This window comes from Blennius ocellaris (assembly GCF_963422515.1).
Source record: "Blennius ocellaris genome assembly, contig: SCAFFOLD_314, whole genome shotgun sequence".
NCBI lineage: Eukaryota > Metazoa > Chordata > Actinopteri > Blenniiformes > Blenniidae > Blennius > Blennius ocellaris.
Genome location: NW_027662115.1, coordinates 5001 through 31553, shown reverse-complemented (window position 1 = coordinate 31553; position 26553 = coordinate 5001). Strand labels below are relative to the sequence as shown.

The window sequence follows — 26553 nt, the reverse complement described above, 5'->3', positions numbered from 1 at the left end:
TTATGACTCATTTATAGCCTCAGCTGTTATAGCTCCGCCCCTTCCAGATTGAGGTCAGATGTTTCCTGCAGCAGGATGAGGCAGAGAGCTGACCTTTGACCTCTGCTGGCTCCGCCCCTATAAACCAGCATCATGCGCTTCAGGGAGAAGAAACTTTTTATTGTCATGAAATGATGAAAGACGTTTAAACATACAAACTTTAAAAATCTTTATTTTATTTCATCCTGTCAGAAGCTCGTGGCGAGATTACTATTAGCTTAGCAATGCTAGGCTAGGCCAGTTCCACGGTGTCTCTAAGAGACGTGTCTGTCCCGCAGCACTTCACGGGCAGAGGGAGGACTTCGAGGGCCGGCGGGAGGCGGTCCTGGTCTGGCTGACGGAGCTGGACCTGACAGCTCACCAACCTGGAACATTTCTCCCAGAGCGACGTGGAGGACAAGATGAGACAGCTGCATGTGAGTCCTGTCCTCCTCCTTCATCCTCATCATCATCACAGTAGCCATGACAACCCCCCCCCCCCCCCCCCCCCCCCCCCAGGGCTTCCAGCAGGAGATCAGTGTGAACGCCGGCAGGATCGACGGTCTGATCGTCTTCGGGGAGCAGCTGATCCAGAAGAGCCGTCCTCTGGACGCCGTCCTGATCGAGGACGAGCTGCAGGAGCTGCACTCGTACTGCCAGGAGGTCTTCGGCCGCGTGTCTCGGTTCCACCAGCGGCTGGTCAGCAGGAGGCCGGTGGGTACCGGGGCTCCCCTGGGGGGGGCTGGGGGGGGTGGGGGGGAGCTGGAGGTCTGACTCCTCCCTCTCTGTCCTGAAGGTGCTGGAGGAGGACGCCTCCGACCAGGACGACCTCACTGCCGGCGTGTCCTGGACGGAGACCACGGCGAGGAGGAGGACGAGGAGGAGCAGGAGGAAGGTGAGGAGGAGGACGAGGCCCCGGCCCGGCCCCCCACGGTCCACCTCCTGCCCCCTCCCCCACGGAGCAGTTCGGGCCGGGAGACCCCGGTCAGCGTGGACTCCATCCCCCTGGAGTGGGACCACACCGTGGACGTGGGGGGGTCGTCTTCACAAGAGGATGACGGCGACGCCCCCTTCTTCAGAGCGCTGCCAGGTACCAGAGTGGGGGGGAGGGGGGGTCACTTCACTGTGAGGACAGCTCAGAGATCAAAGGGCACGAGGCCCTTGTGGTTCACCTGCAGCCTTCCTTCCTGACGTCAAAGAGCCGATAGCGGCAGCCCCCGGCTAGGGCCAAGCCCCGCCCCCTCTTGGCATGCCCCTCCCCCTCGGCATGATTATTATCTTTGACTTTTTATCCTGAAACATCCTGAAACATCTGCTTGATGCCTGAAGTGGATTTTGTTTTCTACTCAGAATGAAGCAACAAACTACTGTGGCCACGTAGCATTGCTTAGCATCAGGTAGCATCGCTTAGCATCAGGTAGCATCGCTTAGCATCAGGTAGCATCGCTTAGCATCATGTTATCGTGAGCAGGAGTTGTCTGTGGCGCTAGCGTAGCGCCTCTATAGCTGCTAGCTAGAAAGGTGAAGAAAGAAAATCAACGATCGGAAGTTTCATCTTGACATTTTGTTGTGATTTAAAATTCCACTTTAGAACCTAAACAGATCAGTTGCAGTGACTCACTGCTCCACCTGGTGGCAGGAACTGGTATTTGCAGGACTTTTCCTGGTTGTTTTTACTAAAAATGTCTCCGACGACTTTTAAAAACAGTTTTCATGAGTGTTTTTAAAGTAACTGTTGTTTTTCTGCAGACGATTAAAGTTTTTTTTCCTTTTTCTCGTCCTCAGTGAAGTCGGTTAACAGCTGGGAGCCGGACAGGAAGCCACTGCACGGCTACGTCAGTACACACACACACACACACACACACACACACACACACACACACACACACACACACACACACACACAGAACTAAGCAGAAACTGGGCGGGTTTTGAGATTGTGTGTGTGTGTGTGTGTGTGTGTGTGTGTGTGTGTGTGTGTGTGTGTGTGTGTGTGTGTGTGTGTGTGTGTGTGTGTGTGTGCGTGTGTGCGTGTGTGTGTGTGTGTGTGTGTGTGTGTGTGTGTGTGTGTGTGTGCAGGTGAAGCTCATGTCTGAGTGCAGCAGCAGCATCAACAGTGTGAATCGAGTGAAACTGATCCTGAACGACGAGGAGGAGGAGCTGGAGGAGGCGGGGCTAACCTGCAGCACTGAGAGCAAGCCGACCGGCGCAGGTGCGTCGGGGGCGGGGCCACGGCGCACCACCAGAACTGCGTTTGAAGGTATCAAGTGACGTCATGCTAGCATCTCTGCTCAGGTGTGATCCAGCGCTGGGAGCTGCTCCTCGCTCAGCCCTTCGGCGACTCGGACGCCAGGCAGGACCTGCAGCAGTGGAACAAGCTGAACTCTGACCTCGGTGATGTCACTTCCTGGCTGGGCCGCGTGCTGCCGGAGCTGGAGAGGCTGCAGCGCCTCGCCCCGGCCAGCAGCGGTCCGCGACATCGAGGCTAACGTCAGGAAGCTCAAGGTGATGCTACGCTAGCAGGAAGAGGCTCTAGAATCTGCATGAAAGAAACATAGCACAGGAAGCTAACTGCTACAGTGGCTACATGCTAATGCTAACGGAGAGCATTCGCTTCAGTTTTTAGTTACTGGTAGTAATGAGTAACTAGTTACCAGCAGTAACTCGTGACTGTTTCCTATCCAGGAGATGCAGCGGAGCTTCAGCAGCTATAAATGTCTGATGATCTCGGTGAACTTGAGCAGCCGCCACTTCCTGCAGGGCGGCTCGGCCAATCAGAGCCACTTCCTGCAGGGCGGCTCGGCCAATCAGAGCCACTTCCTGCAGGGCGGCTCGGCCAATCAGAGCCACTTCCTGCAGGGCGGCTCGGCCAATCAGAGCCACTTCCTGGACGGCGGCGGCTCGGAGCTGCAGGAGGCGCTGAGCTCGGCCAATCAGAGCTGGGCGGCGGCCTGCAGCGGCCTGGAGCGCTGGGAGAGGAAACTGCAGGGGGCGCTGCTGCAGTGTCAGGTCAGACCGACGCCTCCGGAGGTCAGACGCTCCCGGCCGACTCCTCCTTCACCTCCTCCTCCTCCTCCTCCTTGTCCCCCTGCAGGAGTTCCACCAGGAGCTGCACGACCTGCTGCACTTCCTGTCGCAGGCCGAGGACGAGATGCAGGCCGGGAACGACGGAGAGACGCCGCGGCAGCACCGACTCACACTGACGGTCAGTTCTGCTGGTTAATGAGGTCACTTCCTGCTGGTCCTCTGATGAGGTCACTTCCTGCTGGTTGATGAGGTCACTTCCTGCTGGTTGATGATGAGGTCACTTCCTGCTGGTCCTCTGATGAGGTCACTTCCTGCTGGTTGATGAGGTCACTTCCTGCTGGTTGATGATGAGGTCACTTCCTGCTGGTTGATGAGGTCACTTCCTGGTTCTTCAGTTCAACACGAATCATGAATCTGAACCGACGTTCTATTTATTTCATCAATGATCAACTTCGTTGTTTCGACGCAGTGAGAAAAGTGACGACAGACAAAAACAACAAAACGTCCATAAAATGCGCCGCAGCTTTGTGACTGTTGCCCTGCGGTTCCCTGCAGAGGCTGCAGGAGGCGCTGCGGGCGCGGCAGCAGCAGGTGTCGGCGCTGCAGGACATTTCCTCTGAGCTGCTGCTGGAGGCCGGGGGGGACGAGGGCGTGGACGCCAGGGAGACGGTGCACGCCATCGGGAACAAGCTGCACCTGCTGCTGAGGACCACGTCTGGCCAGCTGCAGCGGCTGCAGGGCGAGGTACACACACACACACACACACACACACACAGGGTGACCTTTGACCTTCATCACTTCTCAGTTCCTCCTCCTCCTCCTCAGGAAGCGTGGAGCAGCTCCGACGGCTCAACGCCGCCCGAGAAGGTGAGAATCTCTTCCTCTGCGGTTCCCAGCGGCGCCGCCTGGGGGCCGGCTGTACTAACGCTTGTTTGTTTGTTTGTTTGTTTGTTTGTTTGCAGGATAAAGCAGCAGAACAAACAACCACTGGAAGGTTTGATTGTTTCCTCTGAATCTGAATAAAATCAAGTTTGGTGTGGTTGACGTGGTGTTCCCTGGTTGTTGACGTGGTGTTCCCTGGTTGTTGACGAGGTGTTCCCTGGTTGTTGACGAGGTGTTCCCTGGTTGTTGACGTGGTGTTCCCTGGTTGTTGACGAGGTGTTCCCTGGTTGTTGACGTGGTGTTCCCTGGTTGTTGACGAGGTGTTCCCTGGTTGTTGACGTGGTGTTCCCTGGTTGTTGACGAGGTGTTCCCTGGTTGTTGACGTGGTGTTCCCTGGTTGTTGACGAGGTGTTCCCTGGTTGTTGACGAGGTGTTCCCTGGTTGTTGACGAGGTGTTCCCTGGTTGTTGACGAGGTGTTCCCTGGTTGTTGACGAGGTGTTCCCTGGTTGTTGACGTGGTGTTCCCTGGTTGTTGACGTGGTGTTCCCTGGTTGTTGACGTGGTGTTCCCTGGTTGTTGACGAGGTGTTCCCTGGTTGTTGACGTGGTGTTCCCTGGTTGTTGACGTGGTGTTCCCTGGTTGTTGACGAGGTGTTCCCTGGTTGTTGACGAGGTGTTCCCTGGTTGTTGACGAGGTGTTCCCTGGTTGTTGACGTGGTGTTCCCTGGTTGTTGACGAGGTGTTCCCTGGTTGTTGACGAGGTGTTCCCTGGTTGTTGACGAGGTGTTCCCTGGTTGTTGACGAGGTGTTCCCTGGTTGTTGACGAGGTGTTCCCTGGTTGTTGACGTGGTGTTCCCTGGTTGTTGACGTGGTGTTCCCTGGTTGTTGACGAGGTGTTCCCTGGTTGTTGACGTGGTGTTCCCTGGTTGTTGACGTGGTGTTCCCTGGTTGTTGACGTGGTGTTCCCTGGTTGTTGACGTGGTGTTCCCTGGTTGTTGACGAGGTGTTCCCTGGTTGTTGACGTGGTGTTCCCTGGTTGTTGACGTGGTGTTCCCTGGTTGTTGACGAGGTGTTCCCTGGTTGTTGACGTGGTGTTCCCTGGTTGTTGACGAGGTGTTCCCTGGTTGTTGACGAGGTGTTCCCTGGTTGTTGACGAGGTGTTCCCTGGTTGTTGACGTGGTGTTCCCTGGTTGTTGACGTGGTGTTACTGGTTGTTGACGTGGTGTTACTGGTTGTTGACGTGACGTGGTGTTCCCTGGTTGTTGACGTGGTGTTACTGGTTGTTGACGTGGTGTTACTGGTTGTTGACGTGACGAGGTGTTCCCTGGTTGTTGACGTGGTGTTCCCTGGTTGTTGACGTGGTGTTCCCTGGTTGTTGACGTGGTGTTACTGGTTGTTGACGTGACGAGGTGTTCCCTGGTTGTTGACGTGGTGTTCCCTGGTTGTTGACGTGGTGTTCCCTGGTTGTTGACGTGGTGTTACTGGTTGTTGACGTGACGAGGTGTTCCCTGGTTGTTGACGTGGTGTTCCCTGGTTGTTGACGTGGTGTTACCTGGTTGTTGACGTGGTGTTACTGGTTGTTGACGTGACGTGGTGTTCCCTGGTTGTTGACGTGGTGTTCCCTGGTTGCAGGGTGGAGGTTGGCTCCGCCCCCCGCAGAGCCTTCCTGTCCCGGGTTGTGCGCGCCGCCGTGCCGCTGCAGCTCCTCCTGCTCTGCTCCTGCTGCTGGTCTGCTTGGCGCCGCCGGGCGACGACCACGACGCCCTCAGCTGCACGCTGTCCAACAACTTCGCCCGCTCCTTCTACCCCATGCTGCGCTACACCAACGGCCCCCCGCCCACGTGACCCCCGGCTCCGCCCACTTCCTGTCCACTGAGAAGAAGAAGCCATGTTCCTGCTGAACGAACTCTTGTTTTCTTACCTTTTGTCAAAGCAACACGTCGATGGTTTCAAACCCCCACAAGTTGATTAGTGACGGATTCTCTCTTCCTCTGGAGGCTTGAAACGTTTCGTCTGTCGCTGAACGTCAAGCCGTCGTCAGAGTTGGAAGGTTCAGGGTCTGTTTACAGACGGAACCTTTAAAGTCTTGTTGAATGAAGCCGACCAATCAGAGAGCACGGAGGCCGACGCACCGACAGAACAGACAAACAACACGTGTGTCAAGTTTGATTTATTTTCTCTTATTTATGGATGTAAAGTTTGTCTTTGTTTCCTTTGATTGGTTGATAATAAACCGTGTTTGCCAGTGTGTGTGTGTGTGTGTGTGTGTGTGTGTGTGTGTGTGTGTGTGTGTGTGTGTGTGTGTGTGTGTGTGTGTGTGTGTGTGTCCTTCATGCATTACAAGCCACAGACATCAGTAAAAGGAGTTAAAACGATCTGGAACTGAGACTGAGTTTACACCAGTCCCAGCTGCAGTACCAGGGTGAACCAGCAGGTGGTGTCGTGACTCCAGCTTCATTAATGAGTTTAAACTTCAGGATGTAGAAAAACTACAAGTTCATCTGTTTTCACATCTTCAAGTTAAAAGTGGAACTAATCCAGGTGAAGATGATTTATCTTCACTTTAAACAATGTGGAGACGCTGCGTTCCTCATTTAAACCAGATAAAACATGAAATGTTCAAACTTTCATTTAACCTTTACTATTATCTACTTTATCTAATGTCAACATCAACTTCAGTCTTTTTGGTCCTTTGATCATTGAACTGCAGTCGTTTTTCTCCACAGAACAGAAAGTGCTTTACTTGTTCCTACGTTATTTTATTCATCATATATATATATATATATATACATATATATGTATATATATGTATATATATATATATTGCACCTTTTAGGACTGGAGGCTTTCGTCACATTTAAGACGCGTCGGCTCCACAGTTCTCAGGTTAAAGTGTAAACTCAGTCCGAGTTGCAGCAGAAGTGAGATTTTAACAGTCGTTCTGGTTAAAAAGGCCACAAACTGTTGCAGGAGGAGAAAAAGCCTGCAGGAACACTAAAGTCCACGCTGGAACGTCTGGAAGGAGGAACACCACAGAGCGACGGGGAACCGCGGAGCCGCCGCCACAACAAAGTGAAAAAAAGATACAAATACTGTCGATATCAAAGGAGCAGGAGGTCAGAGGTCAGAGGTCAGACAGGAAACACCGACGACACCCAAACATTCAGATGAGAACAAATCCTCCACGACTGGGAACCACGTCGCCTCGCCACGGAACCTCAGTCTCTCAGTCCAGGGGGAGGGTCGGGAGGATGAAGGAGGCAGGCTCCGCCCCCCCGGCCAGAGGCCACACCTCCACGGGCAGGAACCTGCCAGGGAAGGAATAACGTTCTAAATACTCAGGAACGTGTCGGCGGATTAATAAAACGACAGATCCTGAGTTCCGTCACGTCGTCAGCAGGAAGGAACCGTAGAACCACCACAACTACCTATGATCTACACTCGGTAGAGCGCCGGCCTTCACCAGTGAGAAGGGAACGTTTGGTTTGTGGTTAAAGACGTTCCTGGAGGACGAAGCGTCCCGGAGACGTCGTGAGACTCAACACAACTTTGTTCACGAGGATCGAAACGTTCAAACTTACTGGCCGCCGCTCATCACGGCGCTGTGTGAAGGGGGCGGGGCCTCCGGGGGGCGCTCCAGCGCGGGCGGCGGTCACTCTGAGGCGCGGCGGCCGTGTGCGGCGGTCGGAGGACGGCTGAGGAGGCGGCGGCTCGGCCGCTGGGCGTTGTTGGCGTTCCAACATCTCCAGCAGCAGGTCGTAGACCAGAACCACGTTCTTCCTCTTCATGCTGGACAGGTGGTCCATCCCCCTTGTTGCTGCACACAGGAAGTGGTTCCACCTTTAGCGCCACCACACCCAGGAACCTCCGCCCTGCAGTACCACCGCCCACCACTAGCTGGGGTGGTGATGAACTGAACATTCAGCCGGGTTCAACTTGTTCTGGACGTGAAGCTATGATTCATTCTCAGAAAAACAGAAACGTTCATGAAGGAGCAGAAAGAGTCGCACCAGAACACGACGTTCCACTTCCTCTGCTCAAGCTACTGAAGTGCTAAATAGCGTGTAGCTAGCATGTAGCCTTCATGTAGCCAGTAGCCAGCGTGTAGCTAGCATGTAGCCTTCATGTAGCCAGTAGCCAGCGTGTAGCTAGCATGTAGCCTTCATGTAGCCAGTAGCCAGCGTGTAGCTAGCATGTAGCCTTCATGTAGCCAGTAGCCAGCGTGTAGCTAGCATGTAGCCTTCATGTAGCCAGTAGCCAGCGTGTAGCTAGCATGTAGCCTTCATGTAGCCAGTAGCCAGCGTGTAGCTAGCATGTAGCCTTCATGTAGCCAGTAGCCAGCGTGTAGCTAGCATGTAGCCAGGGTGTAGCCAGCCTGGTGGAGGCCCTACCTGACGTGGCGGATGTGCGCCAGCAGCATGGTGAGGTAGGGAGGCCCTACCTGACGTGGCGGATGTGCGCCAGCAGCATGGTGAGGTAGGGAGGCCCTACCTGACGTGGCGGATGTGCGCCAGCAGCATGGTGAGGTGGGGAGGCCCTACCTGACGTGGCGGATGTGCGCCAGCAGCATGGTGAGGTAGGGAGGCCCTACCTGACGTGGCGGATGTGCGCCAGCAGCATGGTGAGGTAGGGAGGCCCTACCTGACGTGGCGGATGTGCGCCAGCAGCATGGTGAGGTAGGGAGGCCCTACCTGACGTGGCGGATGTGCGCCAGCAGCATGGTGAGGTAGGGAGGCCCTACCTGACGTGGCGGATGTGCGCCAGCAGCATGGTGAGGTAGGGAGGCCCTACCTGACGTGGCGGATGTGCGCCAGCAGCATGGTGAGGTAGGGAGGCCCTACCTGACGTGGCGGATGTGCGCCAGCAGCATGGTGAGGTAGGGAGGCCCTACCTGACGTGGCGGATGTGCGCCAGCAGCATGGTGAGGTAGGGAGGCCCTACCTGACGTGGCGGATGTGCGCCAGCAGCATGGTGAGGTAGGGAGGCCCTACCTGACGTGGCGGATGTGCGCCAGCAGCATGGTGAGGTGTCCGAGCCGCAGCGCCTGCTGCTGGGCGGTCAGACCCAGGCGGGAGATCGCCCAGACCAGAGCGTCGATCACAGAGTCCAGCAGGCGCAGCAGCTTGTTCCGACTCTCCAGCTCCTCGGCCGTCTGGGGGGAGCTGCTGCACAGGTCTGCACCACCACAACAACAACAACATCAACAACATCATCAACAACATCAACAACAACACTCAGATACACAACGAGCTGCAGAGCGACAAACACGCGAATCGTTCAGGAAGAACGACGCCACTGGCGCTTGTTCACATCGGTAACACACACACACACACACACACACACACACACACACACACACACACACACACACACACACACACACACACACACACACACACACACACACACACAAAGCTTTTCAGTGATAAAATGTCATAAACATCAACTTCTTCATTCTGACTCGTCACAAACCAACGACCTCGATTCTCCAGGTCGAACACAAGAGGGCAGCAGAGGTGTGTGTGTGTGTGTGTGTGTGTGTGTGTGTGTGTGTGATCTAACTGCAGGTCGATCACCCCGCTGTAACCTGAACAGTCTGTTGGGAGGGGGGTGGAGGGGGGGGAGGGGGAGGGGTGGAGGGGGGGGGGCACTCTGACCGCTGGAAACACATGAAAGACGTTCAAACTGAGTCGTTGAACAATAAAAGTCGATCTTTGTGGTCGTTTCTTCTCCAGAGAGCAAATAAATGGTGGAGCTGCAGATCTGAGAGGAGCTTCGCTGTGACCCGGCCAACACGCTAACACGCTAACACGCTAACACGCCCACACAAAACATCCTAACACTCTAACACTCCAACACGCTAACACTCCAACACGCTAACACACCAACACAAAACATGCTAACACTCCAACACGGTAACACAAAACATGCTAACACGCCAACACGGTAACACAAAACATGCTAAGACGCCAACACGGTAACACAAAACATGCTAACACGCCAACACAAAACAATGTTCCATCATCCAGAACAGCAAAACTTCATTTAATCTCCATCACGTCTTTAATTTCAAGCTAATCTCAACCAAAGTCGTTCCTTCAGATCAGATCAAACTTTTTATAAGTGATTGTAACATAACTGAGTAAACAGTGGAGGGTGTGGCCTCAGGGTGGGGAGGGCGTGGCCTCAGGGTGGGGAGGGTGTGGCCTCAGGGTGGGGAGGGCGTGGCCTCAGGGTGGGGAGGGTGTGGCCTCAGGGTGGGGAGGGTGTGGCCTCAGGGTGGGGAGGGCGTGGCCTATGGGTGGTCAGTGATCATGTCGTCATGGTAACAGACGTGTCTGTAGCCGCGATGCCCCGACCAGGTTTTGCTTGTTAATCATCAAAATGTGACGCAGTTGTCATGGAAACGGGATTACTGTTCATGTCTTCACATTTAATCGTCATGGAAACGTGGTGCTCCTCATGTTGTCATGGAAATGTAACACTGTGGGTCGTCATGGAAACACAACGCCAGAAGATGAAGCGTTTGGACCAGAGACAGTTTGAAAAACCTAACCACACACACACACACACACACTCACACACACACACACACACACACACACACACACACACACTCACACACACACACACACACACACACACACACTCACACACACACACACACACTCACACACACACTCACTGGAGTTGAGCAGGATCATGGCCTTCAGACAGACGTATTCTTCTCGCTGCAGCTTCAGCTCACGGAAACGTGACGTCGCCGCCAGAAGCATGTCGAAGATCTCCATGATTCCCTCCACACACTGGCCCTCCTCCCTGGGGGGGGGGGGGATCCAGATGTTTAGACCATCCTGACATCACGTGAAAACGAGTCGTTTCAGAAAAGTTTTTTTGTGTTTTCAATTTCAGAAAAGTTTTTTTGCGTTTTCATTTTAGAAAAGTTTTTTTGCGTTTTCAATTCAGAAAAGTTTTTTTTGCATTTTCAATTCAGAAAAGTTTTTTTGTGTTTTCAATTTAGAAATTTTTTTTTGCGTTTTCATTTTAGAAAAGTTTTTTTGCGTTTTCATTTTAGAAAAGTTTTTTTGCGTTTTCAATTTAGAAAAGTTTTTTGCGTTTTCAATTTAGAAAAGTTTTTTTGCGTTTTCAATTTAGAAAAGTTTTTTTGCGTTTTCATTTCAGATAAGTTTTTTGCACTTTCAATTTAGAAATTTTTTTTTGCGTTTTCATTTTAGAAAAGTTTTTTTGCGTTTTCAATTTAGAAAAGTTTTTTTGAGTTTTCATTTTAGAAAAGTTTTTTTGCGTTTTCATTTCAGAAAAGTTTTTGTACGTTTTGATTTCAGAAAAGTTTTTTTGCATCCAGAAGGTGTCCAGAGTTGGACACGCCTCCAGATTTGTCCCCAGACTGACTCAGGGTTACAGTTGGACTCTCCACGTCCAGTGTAGGACACACTGGACATTTCTTAAACGTCCAGTGTGTCCCGGTCTTAAAGGACCAGCTGGCCGGAGACAGACGGACGGAGACAGACGGACAGACGGAGACGGACGGACGGAGACGGACGGACGGAGGTCCTGACCTGTTGAGCTTGAAGTCCGGGGAGAAGATGAGTTTCCCCGGGTGGTCCACAGACCTCCACATGAGGCCCAGCATCAGGATCTCCAGCCAGCAGCACTTCAGCAGGTGGATCTGGTCCGCCAGGCTCAGCTCCACGAACCCTGGGCCACAAACAGCAGCGCCCCCTTCTGCATTACTGCGGTACTGCAGGACGGAGGACGACTCATCTGTCCACACGTCAACCTGAGGAGGCGTCTTCTGGGTCACTAAGTCATCACGACCGACCGGTTCAGTCAAGTTACTGATGTAACTGTAACTTTCAATAAATACAGTCCACACTCACTGTGTTATAAAGCCCCCCCCCCCCCCCCCCCCCATCGCCACTCTGTATTTAGCCTGATGGTGCCTTGCTCACCTGCCTCGTTTCTTTCATAAAGCAGACAATGCAGCTCATTTTCACTACTGAGGAGGAAGAAGTGAAGAGAATCAGAAGAATAGAGTCTGGAGGACGGTCTCTATTCAGGGAGGCTGGATCCATTAACACCTCTGCTGAGATGCTACCTGCTGGGCCGAGCACTGGGGGGGGGGGGGGGGGGGGGGGCGACCGGGCGACCGGGAAAGAAAGGAAAACCCCCAAAAAAGCCAATGGAGAGGATTGTTGAGATTCATGCAGCTGATGGATTAAAAATGATTGAACCACGAGGAACCAGAACAGGAGGAATTCCACTGCAGCTACTAAACAAGTGACAATAAACTAAACTTGAACCTACGGAGAACTTCTAACCCGGGACGGTCCAGAATCACGTAATTCATGGGTCTGAGAGCCGGCAAACTGTGGACTGGATTTCCTGAAGGGAGGCGGATCTCAATGAAACCTGGAGGAACGAGTCTGGAACTCCAGGCCACAGTTTGCAGCCATTAATTATGTTGGTGCTCTATAATCTGGATTAGAGGAGGAAGATGCTCTATAATCTGGATTAGAGGGGGAAGATGCTCTATAATGTGGATTAGAGGAGGAAGATGCTCTGTAATCTGGATTAGAGGAGGAAGATGCTCTATAATGTGGATTAGAGGAGGAAGGTGCTCTATAATCTGGATTAGAGGAGGAAGATGCTCTATAATCTGGATTAGAGGAGGAAGATGCTCTATAATCTGGATTAGAGGCGGAAGATGCTCTATAATGTGGATTAGAGGAGGAAGATGCTCTGTAATCTGGATTAGAGGAGGAAGATGCTCTATAATGTGGATTAGAGGAGGAAGATGCTCTATAATCTGGATTAGAGGCGGAAGATGCTCTATAATGTGGATTAGAGGAGGAAGATGCTCTGTAATCTGGATTAGAGGAGGAAGGTGCTCTATAATCTGGATTAGAGGAGGAAGATGCTCTATAATCTGGATTAGAGGAGGAAGATGCTCTATAATCTGGATTAGAGGCGGAAGATGCTCTATAATGTGGATTAGAGGAGGAAGATGCTCTGTAATCTGGATTAGAGGAGGACGATGCTCTATAATCTGGATTAGAGGAGGACGATGCTCTATAATCTGGATTAGAGGCGGAAGATGCTCTATAATGTGGACTAGAGGAGGAAGATGCTCTGTAATCTGGATTAGAGGAGGACGATGCTCTATAATCTGGATTAGAGGCGGAAGATGCTCTATAATGTGGATTAGAGGAGGAAGATGCTCTGTAATCTGGATTAGAGGAGGACGATGCTCTATAATCTGGATTAGAGGAGGACGATGCTCTATAATCTGGACTAGAGGAGGAAGATGCTCTATAATGTGGACTAGAGGAGGAAGATGCTCTATAATGTGGACTAGAGGAGGAAGATGCTCTATAATGTGGACTAGAGGAGGAAGATGCTCTATAATGTGGACTAGAGGAGGAAGACGCTCTCTACAGGTCCTGGTCCTGGTCCTGGTCCTGGACTCACCCGGGATCTTCTTGGCCCAGGTGATCATGAGGACCAGCTCCTTGTCGGCCAGGTGTGTCAGTGACATCATCATGCTGGCCTCGGTGAAGGGCTTCTTCAGGTCCTCCATCAGGTAGATCTCCGGTGGCTCCGCCTCCATGATGCGGGAGATGAACTCCTGGGGGCCCATGGCGGGGTGGTGGGTGTGGGGGAGGGGGGGCAGCGGCGCCCCCAGGTGGAGGTGTCTCTGAGCCCGGGGGCCCAGCCCCACCCGGACCAGACCCCTCCCCGGGCCGCCGCGGCAGCGCCGCGCGCCTCGGTAGGTGCAGCGCTCGCGCCGCACACCTGCGGGGGGGGGAGGGGTCAAAGGTCAACGGCCAGGAAACACTTCCACCACTTCACAATGGGGAGAAACACCGACGTCACCAAGGTCGGGAATCGAACCACTGACCCGAGGCCGGTTCTCCTCGGAGAACCTGCACAGCGTGAACAACTCCTCCTCGGAGAACCCGAGCTGGAAGGAAGTTTCAGGAAGAAGAAAAGTGTGGAACATCTAAAACGTGTTGTGAAGGAATCAGAAGTTCGTCGTCAGTTTGAACTAAAAGCGCCTTAAAAACACACCAAGACAAACGTACCGCACTTCATCATGCCCACTTCGTAGCATTTCCTCAGCCGGCAGGCCTGGCAGCTTTTACGACGGTTCTTGTCGATGGTACACTGGTTGGTGGCGGGGCAGATGTAGTCGTTGTGTCCTGAGGGGGCGGAGCCAAAGACATCGGTTAGGTCACGATCCTCACACTGTGGAGCACGAGCGCCCTCTGGTGCTACAGGCTAGTGCTACAGGCTAGTGCTACAGGAGCACCCGCTAGTGCTACAGGCTAGTGCTACAGGCTAGTGCTACAGGCTAGTACTACAAGAGCACCCTCTGGTGCTATAGGCTAGTGCTACAAGCTAGTGCTCAGGCTAGTGCTACAGGCTAGTGCTACAAGAGCGCCCTCTGGTGCTACAGGCTAGTGCTACAGGCTAGTGCTACAAGAGCGCCCTCTGGTGCTACAGGCTAGTGCTACAGGCTAGTGCTACAGGCTAGTGCTACAGGCTAGTGCTACAGGCTAGTGCTACAGGAGGGCCCTTGTAAATGTTTGGTTTTCTAGTAGCTGTTGCTCAAATCTCTAAAGTAAAGCAGAGTAAATGTTACTTTATTCCACAAAGATGCGCCTGCACTTGTCTTCCTCACATGTTGAGCCAAGAAAGTGTTTTAAAAAAGAATAGAACAAAGAAGTACTTTTTCCTATTTTGTAAATTGGCGGGCTTCAGAGTAAAGCGGGACGTGTGTCACAACGCCACAGTGCAAAGCATCATGGGATTGATCCTGAAGTTAACCAGGTCACGTGTTGGTGCAACATTCACACGTTGATGAAAAACAACAATCTGTAGAGAATCCCATCAGTTTCAGGGAAAGTGAAGCGTGGTTCCAGCAGGAGGGTTGGATTCCTGCTGCCTGGCTCCCGGGCTGCAGGAAAAGCTCTGCAGCTTCTCACACTGATTCATTTGACTCAATTGCAGGATGCAAATAAATCAAGTCATTTTTAGAAGCTCTGACTTTCCCCCCCGGACCCCCCGGACCCCCCCGGACCCCCCCGGACCCCCCCGGACCCCCACGGACCCCCCCGGACCCCCTGGACCCCCCCGGACCCCCACGGACCCCCCGGACCCCCCGGACCCCCCCGGTCCCCCCCGGACCCCCCGGACCCCCCCGGACCCCCCCGGACCCCCCCGGACCCCCCGGACCCCCCGGACCCCCTGGACCCCCCGGACCCCCCCGCCCTCAGCACGACACAAGACTTTAAGCTAACAGCCACCATGGTTCCATGTTCATGTACCTGCAGGGTCCAGGTTTCCTCAGCAGGTCCAACCTTCTGGATCAGAACTGGAATCTTCTTCACTTGCTAAATCCTATTTGTACATATTATGAATGTATGTCCTTCTTCATTATTGCCCTACAAGTTGAACCTGATTGATCCTGTATTCCTTTAACGATTCATCACTTTAACGATCCGACCAATCAGAGAGCAGAACCAGTCCCACTGGTGGAAACAAACGCTGGCTGCACGGAGTTCCGACCAGACTAGACGCTTCAACACGAACTGTCATTTGTTAGCTGCTATTTGTTCTATTAATAAATCAAATCTACGGCCGACCGGCGAATCCTGGAGATATGTGACATGTTTGACACCATTTTACACCCGGCGGTGACCCTCTGGCCCCCTGTGGCCCCCTGTGGCCCCCTGTGGAGCCGGGTGACCCTCTGGCCCCCTGTGGCCCCCTGTGGCCCCCTGTGGAGCCGGGTGAGCCTCTGGCCCCCTCTGGCCCCCTGTGGAGCCGGGTGACCCTCTGGCCCCCTGTGGCCCCCTGTGGCCCCCTGTGGCCCCCTGTGGCCCCCTCTGGCCCCCTCTGGCCCCCTCTGGCCCCCTGTGGAGCCGGGTGACCCTCTGGCCCCCTGTGGCCCCCTGTGGCCCCCTGTGGAGCCGGGTGACCCTCTGGCCCCCTGTGGCCCCCTGTGGCCCCCTGTGGCCCCCTGTGGCCCCCTGTGGCCCCCTGTGGAGCCGGGTGACCCTCTGGCCCCCTGTGGCCCCCTGTGGCCCCCTGTGGAGCCGGGTGACCCTCTGGCCCCCTGTGGCCCCCTGTGGCCCCCTGTGGCCCTACCTTGGATGCTCCTCTTGAAGAAGGCCTTGCAGCCCTCGCAGGACCACACGCCGTAGTGGTAGCCCGAGGCGTAGTCGTGGCACACGGCGCAGTAGTGCATGTCGGCCTTGCCCCCGGCGGAGGAGCAGCAGGAGGAGGAGGAGGAGGAGGAGGAGGAGGAGGAAGAGGAGGAGGAGGACTTCACTCCCTCCTCCAGCTTCCTGCCCCGGACGGCGCTGCAGGAGGAAACAAGGATCCGTGAGAAGGACGACTTGACATGAACGTTCCAGTCGTTCACCTTCATTACTGCCAGACGGAACCCGTCCTGGTAGAACACCACGTTCTACCAGGACGGGTTCCGTCCTGGTAGAACGTGGTGTTCTACCAGGACAGGTTCTGTCCTGGTAGAACGTGGTGTTCTACCAGGACAGGTTCTGTCCTGGTAGAACGTGGTGTTCTACCAGGACGGAACCTGTCCTGGTAGAACGTGGTGTTCTACCAGGACGGAACCTGTCCTGGTAGAACACCACGTTCTACCAGGACAGAACCTGTCCTGGTAGAACGTGGTGTTCTACCAGGACAGGTTCCGTCCTGGTAGAACACCACGTTCTACCAGGACAGAACCTGTCCTGGTAGAACGTGGTGTTCTACCAGGACAGAACCTGTCCTGGTAGAACGTGGTGTTCTACCAGGACGGAACCTGTCCTGGTAGAACACCACGTTCTACCAGGACGGAACCTCATCTACTGGAACATTGACACTGAAAATGATGTCGTCCCCCCCCCCCCCCCCCCCCCACCTGTTGGGGTTCAGGCCGTGGGCCTTGTGCTCCATCCAGGGTGGAGCAGCGCCGGGTTGGTTGTAGGCCAGCGGCTGGGTGCAGTGCAGCGTCAGGGCGGGGGGGAGGGGGGGGTGGCTGTGGGGGGGCCAGAAGGCGGGGGGGCTGAGGGGGCTGTGGGTCCCGGGGGGCCTGGCGTAGCCCAGCATGGAGGGGCCGTAGAAGGTCAGAGGTCCGTGGCCGTACTCCTGGCCGCCGTCCGTGTAGGGCGAGGGGATGCAGACGGTATGGCCGTCGGCGCCCAGCGGGGGGCTGAACATGGTGGGCAGCAGCCCCGCGGAGCTCGGCCTGTCGGGGGCCTTACTGGACCCTACGTCGTGGAGCTGCAGCAGCGGTAGGGGGTCCACGTCCAGCCCAGGAGAGGCGGCCATCTCTCAGGAAAGGCCCCGATGGCGTGGAGGCTGCAGAGCGGCGTGGAGACTGCAGAGCGGCGGCGTGGAGGCTGCAGAGCGGCGTGGAGACTGCAGGGCGGTGTGGAGACTGCAGAACGGTGGCGTGGAGGCTGCAGAGCGGCGTGGAGGCTGCAGAGCGGCGTGGAGACTGCAGGGCGGTGTGGAGGCTGCAGAGCGGCGTGGAGACTGCAGAGCGGCGTGGAGGCTGCAGAGCGGCGTGGAGGCTGCAGAGCGGCGTGGAGACTGCAGAGCGGCGTGGAGACTGCAGAGCGGCGGCGTGGAGGCTGCAGAGCGGCGTGGAGACTGCAGGGCGGTGTGGAGACTGCAGAGCGGCGGCGTGGAGGCTGCAGAGTGGCGTGGAGACTGCAGGGCGGTGTGGAGACTGCAGAACGGCGTGGAGCCTGCAGAACGGCGTGGAGCCTGCAGAACGGTGGCGTGGAGGCTGCAGAACGGCGTGGAGACTGCAGAACGGCGTGGAGACTGCAGAACGGCGTGGAGACTGCAGGGCGGTGTGGAGGCTGCAGAGCAGCGCAGCGGCGCAGCAGGTTCCTCTACTGCATGACCCTCTGCAGACGCGTCCTGGAGGAACGAACTCAGAGTCAAAACACGGACTTTTCTTTTCCATCCTGCTGAAAACGACAAGAAGTCAAGGAGGTGAAGAACAGAGACGTAGAGCTACGAGCCTAGAAACCAGCAACTCAGCGGTGTAATTCCACTTTGTGCCACAAGGTGGTGTCATGAGTGTCGGTAATTAAAATAATAAAAATACTAGTGCAGCAGTCAGGCCGACTCAATACACAATCACAACGCCGGTGACCTTTTGACCTTTTGACCTTTTGACCTTTCAGGCACCAGCAGACATGGAGGTCCTCTGAAGCGTCTCAGGGACGAGGAGCCGATGGACTTCCTGTGTGAAACACGTCAGTCGGTCTTTCCTCCCTTTGAGCAACAGACCAAACAAGGACGAACGGCCGTGACGCCGCTTTCACTGCTCAAGGGCGCCGGAGAGGCCGAGGGAAGAACCGTCTGGGAATCTACCCTGCAACCTTTCTCCAGGACCGTCTGGGAATCTACCCCGCAACCTTTCCCCAGGACCGTCTGGGAATCTACCCTGCAACCTTTCTCCAGGACCGTCTGGGAATCTACCCCGCAACCTTTCCCCAGGACCGTCTGGGAATCTACCCTGCAACCTTTCTCCAGGACCGTCTGGGAATCTACCCTGCAACCTTTCTCCAGGACCGTCTGGGAATCTACCCTGCAACCTTTCTCCAGGACGTCCAGACTAATTACCAAAGTATCTGAAATACTTTGTCTTTATTTAATTAGTCTTAAAATTCTGCTTTCGTCAACATAGAGATCAGTCGCCAGGTAAAGTCGCTACCAGTAGAGCAGCAGTAGAGCGGCAGTAGAGCAGCAGTAGAGAAACAGTAGAGCAGCAGTAGAGCAACAGTAGAGCAGCAGTATAGCAGCAGTAGAGAAACAGTAGAGCAGCAGTAGAGCAGCAGTAGAGCAACAGTAGAGCAGCAGTAGAGCAGCAGTAGAGCAGCAGTAGAGAAACAGTAGAGCAACAGTAGAGCAGCAGTAGAGCAACAGTAGAGCAACAGTAGAGCAACAGTAGAGCAGCAGTAGAGAAACAGTAGAGCAGCAGTAGAGCAGCAGTAGAGAAACAGTAGAGCAGCAGTAGAGCAGCAGTAGAGAAACAGTAGAGCAACAGTAGAGCAGCAGTAGAGCAGCAGTAGAGCAACAGTAGAGCAGCAGTAGAGCAGCAGTAGAGCAACAGTAGAGCAGCAGTAGAGCAGCAGTAGAGCAGCAGTAGAGCAACATTAGAGCAGCAGTAGAGCAGCAGTAGAGAAACAGTAGAGCAACAGTAGAGCAGCAGTAGAGCAACAGTAGAGCAACAGTAGAGCAACAGTAGAGCAGCAGTAGAGAAACAGTAGAGCAGCAGTAGAGCAGCAGTAGAGAAACAGTAGAGCAGCAGTAGAGCAGCAGTAGAGAAACAGTAGAGCAACAGTAGAGCAGCAGTAGAGCAGCAGTAGAGCAACAGTAGAGCAGCAGTAGAGAAACAGTAGAGCAGCAGTAGAGCAGCAGTAGAGAAACAGTAGAGCAACAGTAGAGCAGCAGTAGAGCAGCAGTAGAGCAGCAGTAGAGCAACAGTAGAGAAACAGTAGAGCAGCAGTAGAGCAACAGTAGAGCAACAGTAGAGCAACAGTAGAGCAGCAGTAGAGGTTCAGAGCGGTTGAAGTAGAGCAGGTTCTCCTCTGTTGACTCGGACTGATGAAACGGTTCATTCCAGGACTGCCTGGCTCGGTGGCGCCCCCTAGCGGCGGGTCGCTGCACCGGCAGGTCGTCACGCGACGCCACCGCGGCTCATTAGCATTATTTTACAGTCCAAACCTCAAAGCTGCAGGTCCTTTGAACTTCCCGCCGTTAGCATGACATCATCCAGGCTCAACGTTTGTTTCAGCCGCGGGACATGAAGAGCTGATGTTCCTCCAGTGACCTCACATGGCGCCGCCGCCCCCCGCCCCCCCGCCGCCCCGCCGCAGCAGAACCCTCCTCTGGTTAATCAGTGCCAGAATCGCCGGAGCGGCAGCGCTAATGCAGCAGCGCTAATGCAGCAACTAATGCAGCAACTAATGCAGTGGCTCAGTCCGACTCCCTCCAGGTAGAAACTTCCTGAAACATCCTGCCAGAGACCCTGGAACCTGGAACTGACCTGGAGCCTGGAACTGGCCTGGAACCTGGAACTGACCTGGAACCTGGAACTGGCCTGGAACCTGGAACTGACCTGGAACCTGGAACTGGCCTGGAACCTGGTCCACACCATGACTGCTGTCATTCATGTTCCGGGGCTGATGGAGCGTCGCCACGACTCCACTATGGCAGAAGTTTCATATTTTAAATATTAATATTGTTAAAAGAAGCAGACACCGACACTGAGCTGAACGTTCCTCCGGTTCCGTGTCAATACCGGAGAACCGGGGATCGGGTCACTGTGCCTCTGAGCAAACCAACGACCTCCAGCAGGTTCAAACTGTGAACCGACACCCTGAAGCAGCACATCTGGAATCAGGCAACAGCTGAAGCGTTTACTGAAGCAACAACATTCACACCCTCAGAACAACAACTGTCAGAACAACGACTGTCAGAACAACGACTGTCAGAACAACAACTGTCAGAACAACGTCTGTCAGAACAACGACTGTCAGAACAACGTCTGTCAGAACAACGACTGTCAGAACAACATCATGACGACTGTCAGAACAACATCTGTCAGAGCAACATCATGACGACTGTCAGAACAACGTCTGTCAGAGCAACATCATGACGACTGTCAGAACAACGACTGTCAGATCAACGACTGTCAGAACAACATCATGACGACTGTCAGATCAACGACTGTCAGAGCAACATCATGACGACTGTCAGAACAACATCTGTCAGAGCAACATCATGACGACTGTCAGAACAACGACTGTCAGATCAACGACTGTCAGAACAACATCATGACGACTGTCAGAACAACGTCTGTCAGAACAACGACTGTCAGAACAACATCATGACGACTGTCAGAACAACGTCTGTCAGAACAACGACTGTCAGAACAACGTCACAAGACGACTGTCAGAACAACGACTGTCAGAACAACGTCTGTCAGAACAACATCTGTCAGAACAACATCATGACGACTGTCAGAACAACGTCTGTCAGAACGACTGTCAGAACAACGTCTGTCAGAACAACGTCTGTCAGAACAACATCATGATGACTGTCAGAACAACGACTGTCAGAACAACGTCACAAGACGACTGTCAGAACAACGACGGTCAGAACAACGACTGTCAGAACAACATCATGACGACTGTCAGAACAACGACTGTCAGAACAATGTCACAAGACGACTGTCAGAACAACGACTGTCAGAACGACTATCAGAACAACGTCTGTCAGAACAACGACTGTCAGAACGACTATCAGAACAAAGTCTGTCAGAACAACGACTGTCAGAACAACGACTGTCAGAACAACGTCTGTCAGAACAACGACTGTCAGAACAACATCATGACGACTGTCAGAACAACGACTGTCAGAACAACGTCTGTCAGAACAACGACTGTCAGAACAACGACTGTCAGAACAACGTCTGTCAGAACAACGTCTGTCAGAACAACGACTGTCAGAACAACGTCTGTCAGAACGTCTGTCAGAACAACGTCTGTCAGAACAACGACTGTCAGAACAACGTCTGTCAGAACAACATCATGACGACTGTCAGAACAACGTCTGTCAGAACAACGACTGTCAGAACAACGTCTGTCAGAACAATGACTGTCAGAACAACGACTGTCAGAACAACGTCTGTCAGAACAACGACTGTCAGAACAACGACTGTCAGAACAACATCATGACGACTGTCAGAACAACGACTGTCAGAACAACGTCTGTCAGAACAACGACTGTCAGAACAACGTCTGTCAGAACAACGTCTGTCAGAACAACGACTGTCAGAACAACGACTGTCAGAACAACGACTGTCAGAACAACGTCTGTCAGAACGTCTGTCAGAACAACGTCTGTCAGAACAACGACTGTCAGAACAACGACTGTTAGAACAACATCATGACGACTGTCAGAACAACGACTGTCAGAACAACGACTGTCAGAACAACATCATGACGACTGTCAGAACAACGACTGTCAGAACAACGTCTGTCAGAACAACGACTGTCAGAACAACGACTGTCAGAACAACGACTGTTAGAACAACATCATGACGTCTGTCAGAACAACGACTGTCAGAACAACGACTGTCAGAACAACATCATGACGACTGTCAGAACAACGACTGTCAGAACGTCTGTCAGAACAACGTCTGTCAGAACAACGACTGTCAGAACAACGACTGTTAGAACAACATCATGACGTCTGTCAGAACAACGACTGTCAGAACAACGACTGTCAGAACAACATCATGACGACTGTCAGAACAACGACTGTCAGAACAACGTCTGTCAGAACAACGACTGTCAGAACAACGTCTGTCAGAACAACGTCTGTCAGAACAACGACTGTCAGAACAACGACTGTCAGAACAACGACTGTCAGAACAACGTCTGTCAGAACGTCTGTCAGAACAACGTCTGTCAGAACAACGTCTGTCAGAACAACGACTGTCAGAACAACGTCTGTCAGAACAACGACTGTCAGAACAACGTCTGTCAGAACGTCTGTCAGAACAACGTCTGTCAGAACAACGACTGTCAGAACAACGACTGTTAGAACAACATCATGACGACTGTCAGAACAACGACTGTCAGAACAACGACTGTCAGAACAACGTCTGTCAGAACAACGTCTGTCAGAACAACATCATGACGACTGTCAGAACAACGACTGTCAGAACAACGACTGTCAGAACAACGTCTGTCAGAACAACGACTGTCAGAACAACGTCTGTCAGAACAATGACTGTCAGAACAACGACTGTCAGAACAACGACTGTCAGAACAACGACTGTCAGAACAACATCATGACGACTGTCAGAACAACGACTGTCAGAACAACGACTGTCAGAACAACGTCTGTCAGAACAACATCTGTCAGAACAACGACTGTCAGAACAACGTCTGTCAGAACAACGACTGTCAGAACAACATCATGACGACTGTCAGAACAACGACTGTCAGAACAACGTCTGTCAGAACAACGACTGTCAGAACAACGTCTGTCAGAACAACATCATGACGACCGTCAGAACAACGACTGTCAGAACAACGTCTGTCAGAACAACGTCTGTCAGAACAACATCATGACGACTGTCAGAACAACGACTGTCAGAACAACATCATGACGACTGTCAGAACAACGTCTGTCAGAACAACGACTGTCAGAACAACGTCTGTCAGAACAACGACTGTCAGAACAACGACTGTCAGAACAACGTCTGTCAGAACAACGTCTGTCAGAACAACGACTGTCAGAACAACGACTGTTAGAACAACATCATGACGACTGTCAGAACAACGACTGTCAGAACAACGACTGTCAGAACAACGTCTGTCAGAACAACGTCTGTCAGAACAACATCATGACGACTGTCAGAACAACGACTGTCAGAACAACGACTGTCAGAACAACGTCTGTCAGAACAACGACTGTCAGAACAACGTCTGTCAGAACAATGACTGTCAGAACAACGACTGTCAGAACAACGACTGTCAGAACAACGACTGTCAGAACAACATCATGACGACTGTCAGAACAACGACTGTCAGAACAACGACTGTCAGAACAACGTCTGTCAGAACAACATCTGTCAGAACAACGACTGTCAGAACAACGTCTGTCAGAACAACGACTGTCAGAACAACATCATGACGACTGTCAGAACAACGACTGTCAGAACAACGTCTGTCAGAACAACGACTGTCAGAACAACGTCTGTCAGAACAACATCATGACGACCGTCAGAACAACGACTGTCAGAACAACGTCTGTCAGAACAACGTCTGTCAGAACAACATCATGACGACTGTCAGAACAACGACTGTCAGAACAACATCATGACGACTGTCAGAACAACGTCTGTCAGAACAACGACTGTCAGAACAACGTCTGTCAGAACAACGACTGTCAGAACAACGACTGTCAGAACAACGTCTGTCAGAACAACGTCTGTCAGAACAACGACTGTCAGAACAACATCATGACGACTGTCAGAACAACGACTGTCAGAACAACGACTGTCAGAACAACGTCTGTCAGAACAACATCATGACGACTGTCAGAACAACGACTGTCAGAACAACGACTGTCAGAACAACGACCGTCAGAACAACGTCTGTCAGAACAACGACTGTCAGAACAACGTCTGTCAGAACAACGACTGTCAGAACAACGACTGTCAGAACAACGACTGTCAGAACAACGACCGTCAGAACAACGACTGTCAGAACAACGACTGTCAGAATAACGACTGTCAGAACAACGACTGTCAGAACAACGTCTGTCAGAACAACGACTTTTAGAACAACATCATGACGACTGTCAGAACAACGACTGTCAGAACAACGTCTGTCAGAACAACATCATGACGACTGTCAGAACAACGACTGTCAGAACAACGACTGTCAGAACAACGACTGTCAGAACAACGTCTGTCAGAACAACGACTGTCAGAACAACGACTGTCAGAACAACATCTGTCAGAACAACATCATGACGACCGTCAGAACAACGTCACAAGATATTAATAATATTAATCATGAAAATAAATGTAATACAGTTTAAATTACAATTACATTACAGTACAATTAAAAGTGAAAACAAGTAAATAAAACAGAAGAAATAGTCCCAATAAAACAAATCTGAGTTTTAATAGAAGATAATTATCTATAAAAAAAAAGTACTTTAAATCAACTGCGTGAATTATACAATTAATAGAATAAAGACATTCAAATGAAATGTCAAAATAAACTTTAACAGGAAGAATCAAATTAAAGAGTCAAACATTTGAATAGAAACGAGTGAAACTGATCAGAGATCAGTGTCGAGGTTCAGATCGGCCGGCGGATCAGAGAAGACTGGACGAGTTCAGGACGACTCAGGGAAAAGAAGCTGCTCAGAAACGAGTCACGACAACGAGTCACGACAACGAGTCATGACAACGAGTCACGATCACGAGTCACGACAACGAGTCACGATCACAAGTCACGGCAATGAGTCACGACAACGAGTAACGACAACGAGTCATGACCACAAGTCACGACCACGAGTCACGACAACGAGTCACGACGAGTCACAACGAGTAAGAGAAAGACACTTCAGCTGCGTTGTTTCTCTCAATTCAAGTTTCAAATCCGCTGGAAACTGCAGAATAAAAGAGGGTTAAACTCTGTACTCACTCTCTCTCTCTCTCTCTCTCTCTCTCTCTCTCTCTCTCTCTCTCTCTCTCTCTCCCTCTCTCTCTCTGTCTCTCTCAATCTCTCCTTCTTCTTCTTCTTCTCGTTCTTCCTCTCCTTCCTGAGGCTCCAGATGTGAAACTGCGTTCTCAGACGCCGTGTGCTGGACTTTGATCTTTGGACGGCGTCCTGGCGCTCCTCCAGGGTAAACCGCCCGTCGCCGCCGGGGTCAAAGGTCAACATCGTTTATTCCTCTGCCTCGTTTGCATGAGGTCAGTAAACAAACAGCAGGAGGGTCAACAGGAGGATCGGCGTCTCTTTTACACTCTGAACGACCGCCGTCGCCACTTCCTGTCGCTCTGCAGGGTCACACGCAACGACACGCGATGACACGCGACGACACGCAACGACACGCGATGACACGCGACGACACGCAACGACACGCGATGACACGTGATGACACGCGATGACACGCGATGACACGCGACGACACGCGGCGACACGCGGCGACACGCGGCGACACGCGATGACACGCCACGACACGCCACGACACATGATGACACGCGACGACACGCCACGCCACGACACGCGACGACACGCCACGACACGTGATGACACGCGGCGACACGTGATGACACGCGGCGACACGCGACGACATGCGACGACGCGGCGACACGCGATGACATGCCACGACACACCACGACACGCCACGACACGCGATGGCACGCGGCGACACGTGATGACACTCGATGACACGCGACGACACGCGGCGACACGCGACGACACGAGACGACACGCGATGACACGCGATGACACGCCACGACACGCCACGACACGCGGCGACACGCGACGACATGCGAAGACACGAGACGACACGCGATGACACGCCACGACACGCCACGACACGCCACGACACGCGGCGACACGCGACGACATGCGAAGACACGAGACGACACGCGGTGACACGCCACGACACACCACGACACGCTACGACACGCGATGGCACGCGGCGACACGTGATGACACTCGATGACACGCGACGACACGCGGCGACACGCGATGACACGCGACGACACGAGACGACACGCGATGACACGCCACGACACGCGGCGACACGCGACGACATGCGACGACGCGGCGACACGTGATGACACGCGACGACACGCGGCGACACGTGATGACACGCGACGACACGCCGCGACACGCCACGACACGCCACGCCACGCCGCGACACGCCGCGACACGTGATGACACGCGACGACACGCGGCGACACGCCACGACATGCGACGACGCGACGACACGTGATGACACGCGACGACACGCGACGACACGCGACGACACGCGA

The 26553-nt window shown here is 53.2% G+C and overlaps 2 protein-coding genes across 2 annotated transcripts; one reads left to right on the top strand and one right to left on the bottom strand.

Annotated features, from left to right (window-relative positions):
* Positions 1–317: 317 nt before the first annotated feature.
* LOC308148275 (nesprin-2-like) lies at positions 318–6171 on the top strand (the record flags this gene model as incomplete). Its single annotated transcript, XM_080521719.1, is given in 13 exon segments — positions 318–455; positions 538–732; positions 815–1108; positions 1804–1853; positions 2098–2230; positions 2314–2491; positions 2718–3027; positions 3113–3223; positions 3601–3789; positions 3871–3912; positions 4008–4039; positions 5559–5635; positions 5638–6171. Coding segments are annotated over 13 exon segments (1883 nt in total), but the record flags the coding sequence as incomplete, so codon positions are not given.
* A 646-nt stretch (positions 6172–6817) lies between these two features.
* Positions 6818–17420, bottom strand: LOC308148274 (estrogen receptor beta-like). The gene is given in 10 exon segments (XM_080521718.1): positions 6818–7234; positions 7508–7735; positions 7737–7743; positions 8918–9101; positions 10612–10745; positions 11504–11642; positions 13416–13739; positions 14030–14146; positions 16098–16312; positions 16876–17420. Coding segments are annotated over 10 exon segments (1848 nt in total). The 5' UTR covers positions 17286–17420; the 3' UTR covers positions 6818–7144.
* Between the last annotated feature and the right edge of the window lie 9133 nt (positions 17421–26553).